Source organism: Lissotriton helveticus, chromosome 3_1 (assembly GCF_964261635.1).
Source record: "Lissotriton helveticus chromosome 3_1, aLisHel1.1, whole genome shotgun sequence".
Lineage (NCBI taxonomy): Eukaryota > Metazoa > Chordata > Amphibia > Caudata > Salamandridae > Lissotriton > Lissotriton helveticus.
Window position 1 is genome coordinate 1365884267 of NC_136061.1, and position 20267 is coordinate 1365904533.

General features: G+C 45.9%; 1 protein-coding gene across 1 annotated transcript in view; it reads right to left on the minus strand.

Annotated features, from left to right (window-relative positions):
- ACTR3 (actin related protein 3) overlaps window positions 1-20267 on the minus strand; it is a 431810-nt gene that overhangs the window by 175376 nt on the left and 236167 nt on the right. Inside the window, exons 4-5 of the mRNA XM_078682010.1 lie at window positions 17220-17330; window positions 16515-16610 (exon numbers count right to left, since the gene is read on the minus strand). Of these exons, the coding sequence (XP_078538136.1) occupies window positions 16515-16610; window positions 17220-17330 (207 nt within the window). The remainder of the gene's footprint in view (window positions 1-16514; window positions 16611-17219; window positions 17331-20267) is intronic.

Below are 20267 nucleotides of genomic sequence, written 5' to 3' on the forward strand. Positions count from 1 at the left end.
CTGGCCTCTTAAAATCACTCAGTTTCTGGTGGGCATCTTACGATCTGCCAACAACAACGTCCCTTTAGAGAGAACTAAGGTTGCTCCACAGAAATTGCCAACAGTTCTAGGCAGAAACAACAATTCTAATACCTGACAAATTATCTACACCAAATACAGTATAATTTGTCAAAGTTATGAGATCCATGAGAGATGGTACAATTTTCTGTCAGAGGTTACTACCATTTGGAATTTTTTTGTGAAAATGTTGATTTTAAGCAACCTACACTTATGCTGAAAGATAAAGCTACTAAGTTGGTAAACTCTTAAATACTATAGTTGAAGCTTCTCCGTCTGAGTATGTATTTATCATCTTGGATTTGTAGTACTTTTAATCATGAAGTTGACAGAAGAATTACTTTAATAATTGTATTCATTTATAATAAAATAGATGTTTATGCTGTTGACCAGCTATCTACATAAAGATCTTTTCCACACAACTGACCTACATTCATGGGCGTCCGCAGGCGGGGGGGGGCTCTAAGGTGGCCAGGGCCGGCTCTAAGGCGGTGCGGACTGGTGCTAACTTCCTTGGGGCGCAGTGTTTACAACAATTATGATTTTAAAAGCACCTACTGCGTGTTCCTTTCCTCCTGCAATTAACAGGCCTCACAAAAATGTCAAGATAAGTCATGTGATTAATGTTCATCCTGGCCAGAGATCAGAGTTTTGTGGAGTTGAGGTTTTTGACTTATGTGAAGGTAGTACAGAGGGTTAATGTGCCTACTGCAAAGAACGTGTTCCAAGTAGATTACAGAGTGCATTTAATGCACAAGTTTCTACTTGTGTAACGATATATCTGTAAGAGACATTAGTTAGTGATAGATTCCTTACCTTAGAATATCCCCAGGCGTCAGACTGCATCCGGAAAAGTTTGCGTAGCAATACCACTGCGCGCCGGCAGGCGTCGTCTGCGGCTCCGTGTCAGTCGTCGGTGTCATTAGCGCCGGAATGACGTCGGAGTACATAGACGCCGCCATGCGCGCTGACGTCAGTTCTGATACACAGCTTTTCCGCGCCAGATACGCAGAGCCAAGATAGAACCAACACTGGTGACATGAAACTAGGGCCCTGAAAGGGGATGACCTTAACCCTAGATATCGGTTCGCAGAACGGGGAGGATGGGTGGGTCGGTAAGGAATCTATCACTAACTAATGTCTCTTACAGATATATCGTTACACAAGTAGTAACTTGTGCATCTGAAAGACACGTTAGTGATATATTCCTTACCTTAGAATAGATACCCCAGCAATACCAACCCCGGTGGTGGGTCTGCGAACCAATAATCACACCAGAAAGTCCTGGAGGACGGAACGGCCAAAGAAGCCATCCCTCCGGACTTGGCTGTCCAGGCAGTAGTGTCGTGCGAACGTGTGTAGCGAGGCCCACGTAGCTGCCTGGCAAATGTCCTGCAAGGGCACTCCCCCAGCCCATGGCAGTGGTAGGCACCGTGGCCAGAGTGGAATGAGCCCTCAATCCAACAGGGGGCTCCTTCTTAGCCAAGGAGTAACATGCCTGGATACACAAGATGATCCACCGGGAGATGGTCCGCTTGTGCACCGCCTTTCCCTTCTTAGCGCCCACGTAACCAACAAAGAGTTGGTCATCCACCCGGAACTGGCGTGTGCGATCAAGGTAGAAGGAGAGCGCACGTTTTGGGTCCAGACGGTGGAGCCTCTCTTCCTCTTTCGAGGGATGCGGAGGCGGAAAGAAGGTGGGCAAAGTAATGGACTGCCCGATGTGGAAAGCCGTGACAACTTTGGGCAGGAAAGAAGGTCTTGTCCACAACACAACCTTGTCCGGATGAACAGAGGAAAGGAGGTGTGGAAGAAAGAGCCTGGAGCTCACTCACTCTCACTGATGGCAACCAGGAAAGCAGTCTTCAAAGTAAGAAGACGGAGAGGACAGTTATGGAGCGGCTCAAAGGGAGCACACATTAGGTAAGTAAGAACAAGGTTCAAGTCCCACTGGGGCATCACGAAAGGAACAGGAGGGACCATGTGTGTGATGCCCTTGAAAAACCTATTTACAATAGGGGACTTGAACAAGGAAGGCTGATCAGGTAGCCTCAAGAAGGCGGAAAGGGCAGAAAGGGAGCCCTTGATAGTGTCCAGAGCAGAGCCCTGCTGGGCAAGGGAAAGAAGGAAGAGGAGAACCTCAGAAAGAGGGGCAGCGAGTGGATCTACAGCCTTTGCTGTGCACCATGCCACAAATCTGTTCCACCTGCAGGCGTATACAGACTTTGTGGAGGGACACCTGGCTGCCAGAATGACGTTACAGACTTCGGGAGGCAAATCAAATGGCCTCAAGTGCCGCCGCTCAATCTCCAAGCTTGTAGGTGGAGACTGGACAGGTTCGGGTGGAGAACCGTCCCCTGCTGCTGCGACAGAAGGTCCTCCCGAAGAGGCAGACTAATCGGGGGGGGATCGACTGACATGCTGAGTAGCTCGGGATACCAGTATCTTCGTGCCCAGTCCAGAGCCACAAGGATAACTTGGGTCCGGTCGCGCCCGATCTTCAGCACTCTGGGCAGAAGTGGTATAGGCGGAAAGGCGTACAACAGACCGCAACTCCACTCACGACGAAAAGCGTCTCCGAGTGAGTGCCGCCTTGGAAATTCCAACGCGCATAACTGACATTGCGCGTTCTCTTCTGTGGCGAATAGATCTAACCAAGGCTCTCCCCACTGCTGAAAGAGACCTTGCGCCACGTCAGAGTTCAGACGCCATTCGTGATCCATCATGCACCGACGGCTGAGTTCGTCCGCCCTGGCGTTCAGAGAACCTGCCAGGTGTTGAACCACCAGGGTCACACCCTGATGTTCCAGCCACTGCCAGAGGCGCAGAGCCTCCTGGCATAGGGTCCACGACCCCACCCTGTTTGTTGCAGTACCACATGGCGGTGGTGTTGTCCGTGAACACCTGCACTACACTCCCCCGGACAGAGGGGAGGAATGCTTTCAGTGCTAGACGGATCGCCCGCAGTTCCAAAAAGTTGATATGGAGCTGGGACTCCGCCGGAGACCAGAGGCCTCTGATCTCCGCCTCTCCCATGTGGCCTCCCCAGCCCTGGAGGGACGCGTCCGTCACAACCACGTGCTTCGGGTGGGGTGGGGAGAGGGATCTGCCACTGACCCAATCGCGGTCCGTGACCAGAAGGATGCACAAGACCATCAACCCCAGAAGCCACAGCGTCAACCTGACAGACTCGGGATAAAGGCTGAAAGATCGGAATCAGAGCCTGAATATCCCGAACCCGCTGTTTGGGAGGATAAACCCGAAACTGCGCCGAGTCTAGAACCGCCCCGCTGAAGTGGGGCTTCTGAGAGGGACACAGGTGTGACTTCGGCACATTGATGAAGAACCCCAGCAAGTGCAGAAGGTCGGCCGTAGTCTGGAGGTGGCTGACGACTGTCTGGGGCGAGTCCGCCTTCAACAACCAGTCGTCGAGGTAGAGGAAGTCTGACACCCCTACCTGCGCAGATGAGCTGCGACCACCACCATCACTTTCGTGAACACCCGTGGGGCGCTGGTAAGGCCGAAGGGGAGCACGGTAAATTGAAAGTGCGCGTGGCCTACCGTGAACCGCAGGAAACGCCGGTGGGCCGGCAGGACGGGGATGTGAAAATAAGCGTCCTGCAAGTCCAACTTGTAAAGAAGATATCTTCAATCCAAGTATATAGTTGAAGTAAGTCTTTATTAGTCAGAAGTGAAGAGACCTCCAGCTCCTTCCACAGCTTCCTCTGTACTATCTGCTATTCACATCATAACATTCTAACCTCCTAGCAACATCCCCACAATTCTAATAAGCATGGATCCCAACACATCTCCCCCCAATACAATATCAGAAGAAATATACAAATAAAATATCTAAAGAAACAAGGCTTACAGGAACAAATAAAGGTCTATGGAGCATTACACTTTGCGACATTCCCACAGCTCCAAGCAGAACCATCATTTAGAATGAGAACATTTTTCTTCACAACCTTTACTTGTTTAGGTTGAGAATATTTACTTTCACCCTTAGTTACAATGCCACATTTCTTTGTCACAACCCAATCACCAACACATATATTCGGATCCCTCACCCTCATTCTGATATTGTATGCATGTGTAGAATCACGCTGCCTACTGACAACACAATCCTTCACACTTGATCGGTTGACCCACACACATTCCCTGTTTTTGAGCCAACCCGGAACTTCCTTTAAACCTGGCTCACGCCCCTTTAGAGAGACAAATGGAGAGATACCGGTGACCGAATGTGGAGTAATCCTGTAAGACCAGACCATTTTCTTAAGCTCCTCAGACCACACCAGACCATTCGCCAATGACAACTGTATGTTCTCCATCAACAATCTGTTGATCCTTTCCACAAGGCCATTGGCCTGCGGCCTAAACAACGCAACCTTCTCATGACAGATTCCCATGCCATCTAAAAATTCCTTCATTTGTCTTGATACAAGCTGCACACCATTATCTGAAACCAAAGTTTTTGGAATACCTTCATTTAAAAATGTTCTCTCCAAAAAATTTATCACTCTCTTAGTGTCAATACTTTCAGTGGACTCCATTACGAACCACTTAGAATGATAGTCCACCAGAACCATTATGAACCTATTCCGAGTACCCAATTTGGAAATAGGTCCCAAGAAATCAATCGCTAATTTCTCCCAGGGCCGTACCGGAAATTCAACACAGGAAAGAGAAGGCTGCCTAACAACCTTTGTTTTATCGCTCGCAGCACACGCATGACAATGCCTAACCAACTCATCGATCTCACCATCCATCCCTGGCCACCAATAGGATTCCCGAATCCTCCTCTTGGTCATGTTCCTCCCCAAGTGGCCTTCATGTGCTATATTCATAATCTTCGATCTAAGACTGGACGGTGGCACCAAACGGTTTCTCCTCCACAACTTCCCTTCAGATACACTCAATTCAGCTTCTACATTAGAAAAGCTCTTCAAGAAAGTGTCATTGAGGGATTCTCTAGACCAGCCCTTAGAGACATGTTTCATAACCAAAGGAATTATCTGATCACCTGCCATGGCAGATTCCCAATCACTTTTATCAAAAGCAAGAATCTCATTACAACTAATTACAGTATCTTCCACATCTACCAGATCTACTAAGTCTACAGGCATTCTAGATAAACAATCTGCAATAACATTTTTCTCTCCTTTTACATATTCCATCTGAAAATTATACTCCAGCACTGACAAAATCCATTTCGATATTCTAGGGGTGACATTACCCTCCAAGCCTCTACCCCCTTTAAATAAATGCACGAGGGGTTTATGGTCTGTGCGCATTCTGAAAGGCAAACCCCAAAGAAAATATCTAAAGTGTTTAATCCCCCAGGTGCAAGCGAGAGCCTCCCTCTCAATAACCGAGTAAGATACTTCAGCCCCCTGTAACCTTCTAGAGGCGAAACCTATAATCCTTTCCACACCATCAGATATCTGAGAGAGCACAGCCCCAAGTCCCACAGCACTAGCATCCGTGGTAACAAAAGTCTTGGCCTTAACGTCAAAATGCCCTAGGGTAGGTGCATGAATAATTCCTACTTTCACACGCTTGAAAGCATCCTCACACACAGGATCCCATTCAAAAACTACACCATTCTTCATCAAGCATCTCAAAGGCTCGACAACATCCGAAAAATTCTTAATGAACTTTGAACAATATTCAGCTAAGCCTAAAAAAGACCTTAGCTGCTCTTTAGTCGTTGGCGTAGGAGCATCATTAATTGCAGAAATTATACTTTTTTTTGGCTTAATACCTAAACCTGATATCTCATGACCCAGATACGTCACACAATCTCTCTTCAGTTGACATTTTTCCTTTTTTATGGTCAAACCATTAACTTCCATACGCTCCAAAACTTGTGTTAAAATCCTATCATGATGTTGACAATCCTTCCCAACTACCAACACGTCATCTTGAAAACATAATACATTCTCAATCCCTTTCAAAACCCTCTCCATTACTCTCTGAAACACCGCTGATGCTGAAGCCAACCCAAATGGCATTCTGCAATATCGAAATGCCCCCAGTGGTGTTACAAACGAAGTAAGGTGCCTTGATTCTTCGTCTAAGTCAATTTGGTGGTAGGCTGCAGACATATCAATTACACTGAATATCACACCACCACCCATGGCACTTAACATTTCAGAAATATTAGGCAGTGGTTGCCTATCAACCCATATATTCTTATTTAAATCGCGTAAGTCTACACAGAGACGAATTTTGGTTCCACCATCCTTGGGCGCGACTACAATGGGGGCGAGCCATTCAGACGCCTCAATAGGCTCTATAATCTTTAGGTCTAACAGCTTGTCCAATTCTATTTTCAGGGGTTCTCTCATCAAGTGTGGTAAATTTCTTACTTTATGAACCACAGCCACCGCATTTTTTTTAAGAATGATTCTATGAGAAAATCCCTTCAATTTTCCTAACTTTTCTGTAAAAACATTAGGAAATTTCTTCATCACATCTGTTTCAAAAGTATCTATACTAAGAACAGAAAATGAAGAAACAGGTTCAGAAGCATTGGGATTCAGTACAATTCCTAGATCTTTCTGGTGACGCCAACCAAGCAGGTTGGACCCCTGCTTAGTGAGGTACACTCTTCCAAATACTTTTTTACTTTGAAATGTGATTACCATCCATTTGAGACCTAAGATGTCAATGGTCTTTCCACCATATCCAACTGCTCTTATATCAGGAGAGGTCCAAGAGTTGAGATCCACATCACCATCCCAAATCTCAACATACATATCTTTGGACAACAGGGTATAAAGGCTCCCAGAATCTACCAGCATGTTAACATTTCTGGTTTGAGGATGCATAGGATCCCTAGAATCAAAATTGATTAAGCAGTGTGGCTTTTCAAGCTTATCAGTACTCTCAGTAGCCACATCAACAAGACAGATAGGATCTTGTATACAAGGACAATCTTCACTTAAAACCAGTCCATCTACACAGAGCATCAAATTATCAATATTTTCACAAGAGTCATCAATTTCATTAACATGTTGAGTCTTAGCATTACAAGCTTTAACTACGTGACCCCTCTTTCCACATCCTCTGCAAATAGCATTCCTAGCTGCACAACGAGGACTCGATGCAATGTGTCCTGGAGATCCGCATCTATAACATTTTACAAGACGTGAATTCCCTTGTTGCACAAAATTTGGAGGACGATAAATTGGAGAATGGTAGTTAGATAACTTATTGTTTTTAGAATCAAACTTCTTAACAACTTTCATTTCATCAACAGATGCTTGTGTCTGAGATTTTGCACTAGACTCTAATTCCTTTGCCACATTATCTTTAGATATAGAACCAGAACATTTATCCATTTCTTTTATCCATAAGTTAGTATTTTCTATAGCTTTAACGATTTCAACAGCTTCTTCTAAGTTACAATCTTTACTAAGTAACTTCTCTCGCACCCTTTTATTATTAGTGCACCTGACGATTTGATCACGGATCAGAGAATCTGTCAAATCTTTAAACTGACAATTAAGTGACAATCCCCGCAAGGCTGCTACATACGTTGCAACATCTTCATCTGCCTTTTGAACCCTACAAAAGAACTTATGTCTTTCTAAAAGGGTATTAATTTTTGTGATGAACCTTTTTTCTAGCATTAACATACTCATGTCATAGACATTAGCAGCATGACCATCTCCCACACCTAAAGATATCTCAGGCAAATCTTCGTATAACCTTCTACCTTCCACCCCCAAATTATGAAGGAGAATGGCTTGTTTGCGAACAGGACCATATTTGTCCGCACCAGATGCTAAAACATATGTGAGGAACAATTTTTTCCATTCTTTCCAAGGTATTGGGGGTTCACCAGGAGTAGGGAGAAAGGAAGGGGGGGTAGCAAAGCTTTGATCACCCATGGTAAATAATTGATATCACCCCTGTTAATAATCAATAATACCCTTGTGAACAAATAATAGCACCCTTGTAAACTAATTAATAGTACGTCAAAAAGAAATAATGCACACTATATTCAATACAGTATTTGAAAATAGAGCATTAAAAACGATGTCTACACACAATATTCACCACAGAATATGAAAATAGAATATGAAAAACGATGTCTTCACTATTACATCACCAGATGACAAAATAGTTTTGTTGCCATGAAATATCTTTGATTCTTGACTCTTCTTCCCATTGCTCGAATTTTGCTCATCAATTCAAGTCTTTCCGACGTTACCGACTCTTTGCCGAGAAGTTAAGATGGCCGCTACGTATATTTGGATTTGCGTGGCAGTAAGACCAAACAAAAATGGCCGCCGAAGTTGTTTGACGCTGCGTGAAGATTAATCCGATCCAAGATGGCCGCCAAGTGTTCTTGACGCTGCGTGACACTGCGTAGCGTGATGACGCGATGGAAATGCAGCAGAAGGAGGAATGTCGGACGCGAGCAATATCCAATGCTTGGCAACAAGAGCGCGATGCAGATAACGACGATAAACAGCGCACACAGGTAGGCAGTTGAAGAGTTCAAATGATGCACTAGAAGCGCTGATCGCGTTGTAAAGAAAGTTTGACGATTTTTAAGATAAGGGAAAATCACTGGCAAAGTGATGCTTGGCAAGTCAAGGGTAAATCCAAATAAATCCAGAAGCACAGTCAAGGACAATTGTCAGAAGATCTAGACAATATCGCTTAAGCAGACAGATGGCACAATAAAAATAGTTGTGATTCTTGCAGCAAAAGCACAAGGGTTTTTTTTTTTTTTTTTTTTTTTACAAGAGTAGCAGGTTTCTATTAAAGCGCAAAGGTGGTAAGATAATGAAATAAAAATCTTGTTGCGCGCTTGCCAGTCATGAAATTCGAAACCTGAATTCAACCTATCTATCCACTTCCAGGATTTAGATAGAGGGCAATATGCAAGTTGAAATGTACATACCACAGGGCTTCTGCTGCCACAGGTTTGCTGCTGCTGTTGCTGAAACAGAGTTGGAGGAGTAAATTGTATACCACAGTCCAATTCAGTTGTGGTATCATCCAGGGGTGGAGGTCAATTCCAAACTCTGCCCCTGCCAGAGTAAAAGGGTTCCCTCGTCGCCAATGTAAAGAAGATATCTTCAATCCAAGTATATAGTTGAAGTAAGTCTTTATTAGTCAGAAGTGAAGAGACCTCCAGCTCCTTCCACAGCTTCCTCTGTACTATCTGCTATTCACATCATAACATTCTAACCTCCTAGCAACATCCCCACAATTCTAATAAGCATGGATACCAGCCAGTCTCCAGGGTAGCTAAGACCTGAGCCAAAGTCAGCATCTTGAACTTCTTTCGGAGGAAGCCGTTGACGTTCCGTAGGTCCAAGATAGGGCGTAGGCCCCCTTTGCCCTTCTTGAGTACCAGAAAGTAGTGGGAGTAACAACCACACCCTATTTCTGGCCCAGGAACGCGCTCGATGGCCCCCTTGGCCAAGAGGGCCATGACTTCCTCTTGTGGAGAAGTGTGGCTCACTGGTTAGAGGCGGCAGACCCTGAAGCAGAGGTCAGACCCGGGACCAGGGTTCAATTCCCGACGCGGCAGGGTCTTGAGCCCAAATATCCACGGACTCGATAATTCTCGTTTCGGTGCCTACTCGAGTCACAGGTTCACACTCTGCAGCTCTGGGCATTAGCTTGCTTAATCTCCACTACGGCCCCCCCGCGGCGGGATGCCTGGCCAGTGGAAGATGTGATGGCGAACCCTGCCCCCCACTGGCGTCACATGGGCCGGAAAGCACGGACTAGGAAGGTTTTGAGGCAGGTGCTGCGGGGGAAAGTGTGGACTGGCCTCGCCGTTGTCCCCGACCGCCGCCACGGCGGTTTCCACGGCAGCCACCGCGCTGTTGAACATTCTGCGGTGCGTGGCTGGCAGCACGTGTGGGGGCGCCCCTTCCGTGGCCACGAAAGGAGCGAAAGGCACCCGATTGCTGGCGTGGGGCCGAGAAGCCCAAGGACTTGGCCGTAGCCCTGAGTCCTTAAAACGCTCAAGCGCATGGTCTGCCTTGTCGCCAAAGAGTGGCCTGGACATCGGCCGAAAAGTCGGCGGACCTCAACCAGGCGTGGCTTCGAACCGCCAGTCGTTGCCATTGCCCTGCCCAGTGAGTCCGTGGTATCCAGCCCACAACGGATGGAATATCGCACTGCATCTGGACCCTCCACAAGGGCTTGGGCGAGTTTTGCCCGGATCTCCTCCGGACATTGTGGCAGCACATCCGCGACCGTGTCCCACAGGGTGTGTGTGTAGCGGCCCAAGAGGCATGCAGTATTGACAGACCGCAGTCCCAAACTCAGGGACGAGAACACTTTCTTACTGAATTGTTCATACCACTTGGATTCCCGATCGGGCGGTGCCGCCGGGAATGCGGTCTGGGAAGTGGAGGTCTGGATGACCAGGCTCTCGGGGGTGGGATGGGTGGACAAAAAGCAAGGGTCACCCGGGGCCGGGCGGTAGCGTCTGGCCACGTTCCTATCCACAGGCGGACCTGTTGCGGGCTTGGACCAAGTGCCCACAAGAACGTCACACAAGGCCTCATTAAACGGCAGCATCACGCCCAGGGACCCGAAGGTGTGGGGCAGGCGGCGACGTCCGCGACTCAGTCGGAGCCGCGTGGGTGGTGTCACCCGAACCACCGGCCACATAGCGCGAGCGTCGGGGTGGGTCGGAGGAACGATGATGTCTCTCAGACCTCTCATGCCTCTTACCGGAGGACTTTGATCCGGACAACCGATGTCCACTCCGGGAGCTGCGAGGACTCCGGTCCCTCGACCTCCTGTGGGACCAGGACCTTGAGCAGTGCGGGCCGACTGCCAGAGCTCAAGTCGCTTGCGGTACCGCTCCCACCTAGCTTTAGACGTCAGGGCCCAGCAGTCGGAGCAAGTGCGGTCGTCGAGGTCGAGAGCCTCAACACTTGAGGCACCGGCGATGGGGGTTGGTAACCGACATCAGTTGGTCGCACTTCGAACAGGGTTTAAACCTGGGCATCCCTACCGGCACCGTCTGAGTCGAAGACTCGAGTAGAGAAAAGATCAAAAAAGTTTAGTCAAAAATGACTAAGGGGTAGAGCTTCTCCGGAACTGCGCTAGCTGGCGCGGAAAAAAACTGACGTTAGCGCGCATGGGCGGCGTCCAAGTACTCAGACGACGTCATTCCGGCGCTAACGACGCAGACGACGGACGCGGAGCCGCGGACGACGCCTGCCGGCGCGCAGGGGTATTGGTACGCAAAATTTTCCGGATCTAGTCTGACGCCTGGGGATATTCTAAGGTAAGGAATCTATCACTAACGTGTCTTTCACACCTCCCGACAAAGAATCCAAGAATCTAAAGGGAATGCACTTGGGGACGCAGAGGCTTGGACAACCAAGGTCTCAGGGGTTGGGTGTTGGGAGAGGAAAATGGGGTCGCCCGGGGCAACGTTCTTATCCATAGGAGCCCCCGTGTTGGGCCTGGAACAGGTGCCCAAAAGAATGTCTGAAAATGCGTCAATAAAGGGTAGCAGCGGCTCCGTAGAGGAAGACGCTTGCCGGAGCACTTCTGTCAGGAGGTTAGTCCTGACTGCCACCGTAGGGAGCTCAAGGTGGAGCTCCTCGGCTGCTCTACGCAACACCATAGAATTTGTGCCACCCTCCTCCATAGCCATAGTAGGAGACAGTGAGCCAGGTTCTGGAGTAAAATCCATGTCACCTGCATCCTCCAAATCCTCTTCCCAGAACAGGTCCAACTCGCTCTTGGCTGAGAGGGGGTCCTCAGACCCCTCCCAGTCCTCCCCTTCCTCCCCAAACTGCCGGGCAGGCGGGAAAGAAGGAGGCGGATGGAGAAAGGGATAGAAATTCCCCATCAGTGTCTGTATCTGCGTCGATCGACACCGGTCCGACGCCATCACCACGTCGGGGTGGAAGCCGGGGACGGCGGCCATGGAGCAGTGCCATAGACTTCGAAGTCGGTGGAAGTCGTACAAGGCCACCCGACATCGGCTGGGATCCATGTATGGATACATGGGGGTCTCATGGTGCCGAGACCGGAGTCGTCGGCGACGTCACGGCCAGAGAAGAGCGAGGAGCCCTAGTCGGACCCACGGGGCCAGATGGCATTCCGGCGGGGCACAATGGGCCAAAAAGGCGGGCCATGGCTGACAGGAAGTCCGGTAGCTGGCCCGGAGTCGCCGACTGACCCGGGAAAGGCGAGTAGGCCATTGACAACTGCGCACGCTCCACCGGAGCCACAGGGGTTGCACCACCCACACCCTCAGCCATGTCACGCGACAGGCTAGAGGAAGGTGAAGAGCGACGATGCTTCTTGTACTTCCTGTGCTTTGCCTTACCCAACTCAGAGCGCGAAGACTTTGACGAACAATTGTGGTGGCGGCAGCTCCGCGACCGTTCCCTCGACCTCCCATGGGACCGGGACCTTGAACGGCGTGGAGACTAATACCTCATATTAGTGACATAACCAGATTCCTTTTTGTGAAAGAGCAGAAATGGATTTTTTCACTTAACAGTGACAAAAGGGGTCTGAATGATGATATTGCTTGGACTGCACTGTAAGACTTCCTAATGGTGATACAGTCTTTTGCAACCACGCACTAACATTTTCAGGGCTGTAGCTACCTGTTAGTGTCTCTATGTCTAAATATGCATGAGAACATGTTTTCTACCATAGTATCTCTACGTCTCTGCAGGATCTTTTTCTAGAATATCATCTTTCCGCTGCACCTGGTCGAGGCCTTGACCCATGAGTTTATGTTGCCAGGGACATGTCCTTCCGTTAGAAATTCACCATGGTGCTTACACGCCATTAGGGGGCTCCACATGTAAACTGATGCATCTTATACGCCCCCGTTGCCTAGTGCTATTGAATAACCATCACTTCACATGGCAGTTTTGATTCTAAGCCACAAATGCCGCCTCCTTTCTAAATTGACTATCTATCACTGTCTTTATATGTCATATGGGGGGTTCGGTATAATAAAACATTTTTGTATTAAATATGCCCCGTGCGCTCTTCACTTTCTAAACAACTACCATCCTGGTTTATTGTTACTTAACATCATCGCGGGTCTGGTCGGTGCGATACTATGCGCATGCGTGCAGCGCACACACCACTCGGCTCCTGTAGTCCTTGAGTATCCGCATTACGCGGCTACATCTTACACGCCCCCGAGCCTTTGCTATTGTTTGAGTCACGCTTATGGGCCTTAGCGCATGCTCCAGCCTACAAACACTTTCTAGTGTATTTGTGGACCGCGCACGCGCGAGGTGTAGACACCGCCGGCCAAGCTGCCGCGCAGGTTTAAACAAAACCCCTATTCATAATCAAACAGCTATTCTCTGACAATAACGCATGCTCGAATGCAAGTGCCCTTTTTTCGAGCATGCGCTTGATGTAATCTCATGTGATCGTCTAAACGATCTGATTGCTTGCTCGTTAGTACTAATGGGCCAATTAACACGAGGATAAAAGGCATGCTCCCTGCCTGTCCGCTACCTCCACTCCCACTCGGATGCTTGCTTGAGGTACCGACGGACAGGTAGGTGTGCGCTTCCCCTCCCTCCTCCTATACTCTCTACTTAGGGCTTGGGCTCTTTTTGCTCTCAGTTCATTTTTTAATAAAAAAAATTCTTGGTTTTAGTCTAGTCCGTGTTCTGGTGTATGGTGTTCTTCTTTTTGAGACAATTGAGTTTTTTGACTGATAGAAACTATTTTGTAGTAGCCATCTTTTACATGTTGAATCTACTCACATGTTAAGAGATTTACTTTATGGCTATTTTCTATCTCAAAAGAGCGGGGCCTCATTCTCCCGAGCGGGTGCCGGGTGAGGTTTCTTCCCACACAACGCTGGGTAAGTCTAATTTAATTAAGTAGTCTTTATAATTATTATTGGCATTACACAGGAGTACTTTTTGACCCTCTGTTGTAATAAGGAAAAAAGTCCTTATTCATTGTGTTTGTGTTGTGTTTGTTTATTGTGGATCACTAAGGATATTTGTTGTTCACTTCATTTTTTCCTTAGGAAAAGGACAAATTCATTCAGAGTCTCCTCCAGTTAATATTGGGGCTCCAAAATACTGGTAGGATTACTTTTTCCATTTTGAATTGTCGCTTTCATTATTGCAGTTGCATCTTTACTACTTCTGGTCCTGACGAAAGCTGGATAACAGCTGAAACATGTTGACCACACTGCTGAGCGTTTTATGGTAGTTATAATCTCAGACTACAAAACGCCTGTTCTTAACCACGACACCAGAGCAGTATCCAATAAACATATTTTCTGCTCTTGTAGTTGTTTTTAACATTTCTTTTAGTTCACTTTATTTTGAGCACTGCACATCCATTAGCACCATTCTGAAATCCACTGTGGCTTGAAGGTCATCATAGTTTTCCGATCTCTATACCATCTTTGATGGGGTGAGTGAGATTTGGAATATACTATCCGCTTCCCACATGACGATGCCTCCGCCACGTATGGTGGGCTGATGGGAATACTTCAACCTAGTGGTATTTCTGTTCCACGCTTCCACAACAACACACATTGTTCTTCTGACTATGTACCTCCCTGTTTTGTATTCATGACTAATACCGGGCCTCCAGTAAGGATTAGTTACTTACCTGTAATCGTAGTTCTCATCCAGGGGTATACTCAAAGTCATAATCTATGAATAATCCCAGTCCATGTGCGGGATCCCAGAGCATACAGAAAATACATATACATACATATATATGCATATGTGAAAACATATACATGCAGCCTAAATGTTTCCAACATGGCAGAAATGCTGAAATTACATAGGTTTGTATTGTAGTACCTATACCTTCCCAACCCATAAGGAAAAGAGGAAGCAGTAAACAATTGCCATACAACAATGCTTTATTGCCATTGAGAAAGCTTGTAATTGCAGGCATTTGCCTGTAGGCTGCAGTAGAGTACTAAGAAACAAAGAAAAACTGACACCTGAAGCGAAGTCCTCCCTTTGAGGACTTCGCTTCACTTCCACGAGTGTCACTCAGGGCTTTAGCTTCACACTTTCGAGTGTCGTTCCAGTGTTTAGGGGTCGACGACTCCCTTACCTCCTTCAACGTCTTCTTATGGACCTCGTCGACCGTGCAGTCCTCCGGTCTTGAGCCGATGTCGTCCTCTCCACTGGAGAGGCCCAAGTCTCGGAGCGATGGAGGTGTTGCCTGCCCCTGCATGTTGTGGTTCGCCCTTCTCTTCCTCTCACTTAATCTGAGGGTCTTGGGTGTAAACACCCAGCACGCATTGCAGTCTTCGCTGCTGTGGTCAAGCGGAAGGCAGAGGTTGCAGACTGGATGCTTGTCCTTCTGGGCAGATTTGTGGTGGCAATTGGTGCAAAACTTGAACAGTGTTTTGGCCATCCCCGCGTTCAGGGAGCCCCATGCGAGCGCATTCTTCGTATAACGTCAAGATCTTGGTCGTAAACCTTCTCCCTCGTCGTCCCCGTTACCTGACCTGTAGCACAGTGTAGCTGAAAACTTGATTCGTCGATTTTCTATGATTTTTCTTGATTCCTCTTCCAAAAACTCTGGAACTCTTCGGCAACTATCCAGACCCAATGGCGGAAAAAAGAATCTGAAGATGGGAGCTTCCAGGGGAAGCACGTTGACATCACGAAGGACACCAAATGATGGTATGTCGACGCCCACCTGGGCCACAAAAAAAAAAAGAAAAGAAAAAAAGACTACAGTTCCGGACCCAACCACTAGATGGCGGAATAATGCACAGCATAGTGAATCCAGAAAGATTCATGCTGCAAAACCGATTTTCTTTGTACAACAAGAAATAGCTGAGCTAACAAGATCAGAGTCCCAGTAGAGCAGATTATTTACCAGTAATCACAAAGAAAAAGATAGTTCAGATATCAAATATAAACGTAACCCACAGCAGGATAAGTAAGAAAGTTAGTGTCTATTATTCAGAGCAGCTTGGAATGCTGTCCTACCCTAGATATCTAGTATGTTACAAAGATTGTCAGAAACCTCCAGTTCTGGTTTCTACATCTCACTTGAACACCAAATACTGGGAGCAGTGAGGTGTGATATACTGCTGTGTTGTATCAAAAATTAAATCTAAAAATGCTACTTTCCAAGCGAAAAATAAAAGCATATCGCTATACTTCAGCTACTTTTGGCGAGAGACTGTAAAGGTACAAGTTTAAAATATTCCCCTCTACACACTAACCAAATCTAGGCTAGGCGTAGTAAACATTTAAAATTATAAGCCTAAGTAAAACAAAATAAATTGTGTAGGGTTTGTTGAGACTTGTGAACAATCTTTTTCGTATAACGCCAGGATGTCAATGTATAACTACTTTAAACAAGTTCTGCCTTAAAAAAATCTAACCAAGCATTTTGAACATTGAGAAACGTAATTTTGTGCAACAACAATATAAATGGAAAAGGAGTTGTATTAAAAACGATTTATGTACCTGAACAGCGATGTACAAGCCAGGAACATTGAAGGATTCAAACATAATTTCAGCTGTGTATTCTCTGTTTTCTGGCGTATTTAAAGGTGGCTCAGTCTATTGTGTTAAAGAAAAAACTTTCTTAAATAAACAGACATGCTTTTAATTTCCAGTAAGAATTTTAAGCACATAACTCTACATGATTTCAATGAAATGGGATACATGTTAATGCGGAGATCAAAAATCACTAGAATAGTAACAGTTGATGTATGTATAATACAACCCAACATGGTAAGCATATTAGAATAGAATGAATAACGACAATCACTACTACATCGAACAGAAATAGGGGAATTGCAAATATTTACTTGCTTTCATGGAAAATTGCTGAAAAAATATGGTGAAGAGCAGAAACAATATTACAGCGTAAACAAATGGTAATGAGGCACACAAAAAGATTGCAAGATGAATGGCAGCAAGGTTCATCAGATGATGAACAGGCCTTCTGAAACAAACCTAGTTATGTAAATGTTTATCCTGACAAACGAAGGAAAAGGAATGTAAAGGCAGTTAAACTGCTAGACTCTGCCTCTGAGAAAAAATGTCAAACTGTTTCCATGACTTGGTAAGAACATTAAAAAAATCAGATGGATACAAAGGTGCCAACGATATAATTTTATACCACTGTTGCAAACTTCATTTTATTAATAGGGAAGGAGTACTAACCAAGAGAAAATAATGATCTTCTGGCTCTGCTCTTAAATATTTAAAGATAACTTGTTCCATAAATCTTTCCATCAAGTCCCAATCTTCAACAATACCATGACGGATAGGCCACTGAAAAAAATAAAACAAAAAGCATTTGAAAAGTTAGACAAAACAAAATATTTTTATAAGATAGTGATAAAGTGAACATTACATAAAAACATTTGCTAAAAACAAACCACTAAAGGGTGCATGAGTAAACCTTAAAATTAAAAACTATGCAACAATCGATGACCGTTCTCAGATTTTTTCGTGCTACTCTGGTTTCTTTATTGGTTAGGTTTCAAGATTTTCAAAATGTAAAACTTCTCCCATGCAAACTAACGGATTGCTCCTTTTGTAATGAGTAATTTGTTGAAAAATGTGTATATTCAAGATTTGAGTATACTTGGAAACTAGAGGTTCCCATTTAATCTACCCAAAAAACAAGATAACGAGCTTCCAACCATACTGTAGAGAATGAATGAACCTTTTTTAAGAGATGCCTGCTTTCACTTGAATGTTTTTAGTTACTAAATGTTACAGAAGGCGTGTATAACTATGAATCCCACAACGACCTTCTCTATAACATGGTTGCAAACCCTGCAGACCACCTTTTACTAGTCTATGAGAGGGTTCAACATAGCAAAGCCTAATAAATCATACCATTACAATAACCAAGGAAATTGAGTGCTGTGATGTACTCTTTTCTACACAATTGTGAGAAAAAAAGCGAACATAGAAAAAGTGTCACTTTCTTTTGAAGCTGTAGGCATTAGGAGAGAGGAAGTTTCCTCTTTCCGAAGCTGCAGGGCACCTTTAATGAAGCCGGCAGAGTCTCATCCAAGGCTCAATAGAGGGCGGAGAAAAATTGTCCATAATTAGCTGCAGCGGAGGTAACCAACCAGAGGGCGTTAATTGGCAAAATGAGACCTCAAATCCCAGCGTGCATTTAAAAATGAACTGCCACCAAAGGAGGAGCACTTAAGCCCCCTATTACGGAAACACGCAGGGGAGATGCAGTAGCCACAAATCACTTCCGCTGACACGGCCTCTGAGGAGATGCAAAGAGCGGCATCGAAACGCGTCAGGCCATGGACTTCAAAGGGATGTTAAGCTGCCTTCTTGGTTTAAATAGAGTTGTTACTCACCTGCAGTGCTGTGCGGCCGCAAGCTTCTGGGCGTTTTAGGAGATATAGATATAGATATATAATGTGAAGGGTTATTTGTTTTTAGGCTAAACCCTAAAATTCTCGCACACACAAACAGTTAAATGTTAGTATTTGATCGGCAAGAAACAAAAGAAAAAGCTCTGACATTCACCAGTTATGGAGTAACCCTGGGAGTAGGAATACGCTAAGCGTGCGTATTTTGCACTACTACGCGCGATGCGAATTGCACAAAAATCTACCTCCTTGCGAGATTCTCAAAACGGGGAGGTCAGGTTTCTCATTGAGAGTGATCGCGTATGCTCGCAACCGTTCGCGATGAGACACTACCAGTCCGCGTTGAGAAAGCTGCCGCTCGAGTACACATCTACTGGAGCGGCAGAAAACGACCGCTTGCACTGTGCAAGATGCCGTTTGCAATGATTGCAGAGTGCGGACAATAATCCGGCACTGTGCAATCAGTGCGAACAGAATTTTCCCTACCGCACTATGCAGTTCGCGTAGCTTGCGCAGTGCACTTCGCGTAGCGCTACTACGCGAACTATGCCCAGGGTGGAGAAGTGTGCCCAGTGGAGAAGTGTGGCTCACTGGTTAGAGGAGGCAGACCTTGAAGCAGAGGTCAGACCCGGGACCAGGGTTCAATTCCCGACGCGGCAGGGTCTTGAGCCCAAATATCCACGGACTCGATAATTCTCGTTTCAGTGCCTACTCGAATCACGGGTTCACACTCTGCAGCTCTGGGCATTAGCCTGCTTAATCTCCACTACGGCCCCCCCCGCGGCGGGATGCCTGGCTTTCACCTTGGGGAAGCCAGGACGGGTTCCCAAGGCAAGCGCCGAGATGCCTACGGGTAATCGAGCGCTATATAAGAACGCATAATAATAATAATAATAATAATAATTATGGAGCACAATGTACACTATAACTCACATCTCACCATGTCTTGCTCTTGGTAGGAAACTACTTTTTTTAAATGACATTAGATAAGGAGTCCACTGAGCATGGCAAGGAGCGTCAAATAGCAACACAGTTAGTCGATTAAACTTTTATTACAACAATTTATCTTTGCCCTCCGCTGACAGATCTGCTCAGAACTCAGCATGAACAACAGAAAGCTCAATTTGCAAAATGTCTGTCACATTTTGTGCAGATTCAAATGTCAAATTTGGTTAGCAAATATAAAAAAATGTACCCACTCTTTAAATCTACCCAGCAATTGTGGGCATGCATCAACTGAGGAAGCCAGGACTAGGATAAACATGCCAGGTATTTGCCAAATTTCGTCCAGATCTACAAAGCAATGCAATAGCTATTAGTAAATCAAAAATATTTTGACACCCATTAACTTTGCTCTACTCTATTGACTGTGGAAGCAACCTGAAATACCTCCTTTGGGTGTCACTTTCTAACTGCCTGCACATAATACGCAGATTCAAAGAGTATTTGAAGGTCTAAGCAAATGAAAGTTTTACTATCCCATCCCCTTAAATTTGCTACTATCTAGGTCTAGCCTGGGCAGCGCATTCACTGCTCTGCAAGGCATGCTGTATCAGAGTGTGCACTTGAAGCTCCGCCCATATTTTTCATTGGCTTGTGTCTTTGTTCTTTGTAAATGCTGGCTTCTGATTCGTTAACAGGCTTGTCAGTCCCTTCTTAGTGCTGCATTGTCTTCATTTGTAACCTCCTATGAGGACTGACCCTTTTACTTCGGTTGTTACACAGTATGTATTATTTAGTACTTAAGCACTTTTTTCTTTAAAGAGTTTCTCCTACTGCAGGCGCGACCTGCTTTCCTGCAAAAATTCAGCCATTCAGCAAGCCATGTGCACATGCACGGGGTGCTTTTACAAAAAAAAAAAAA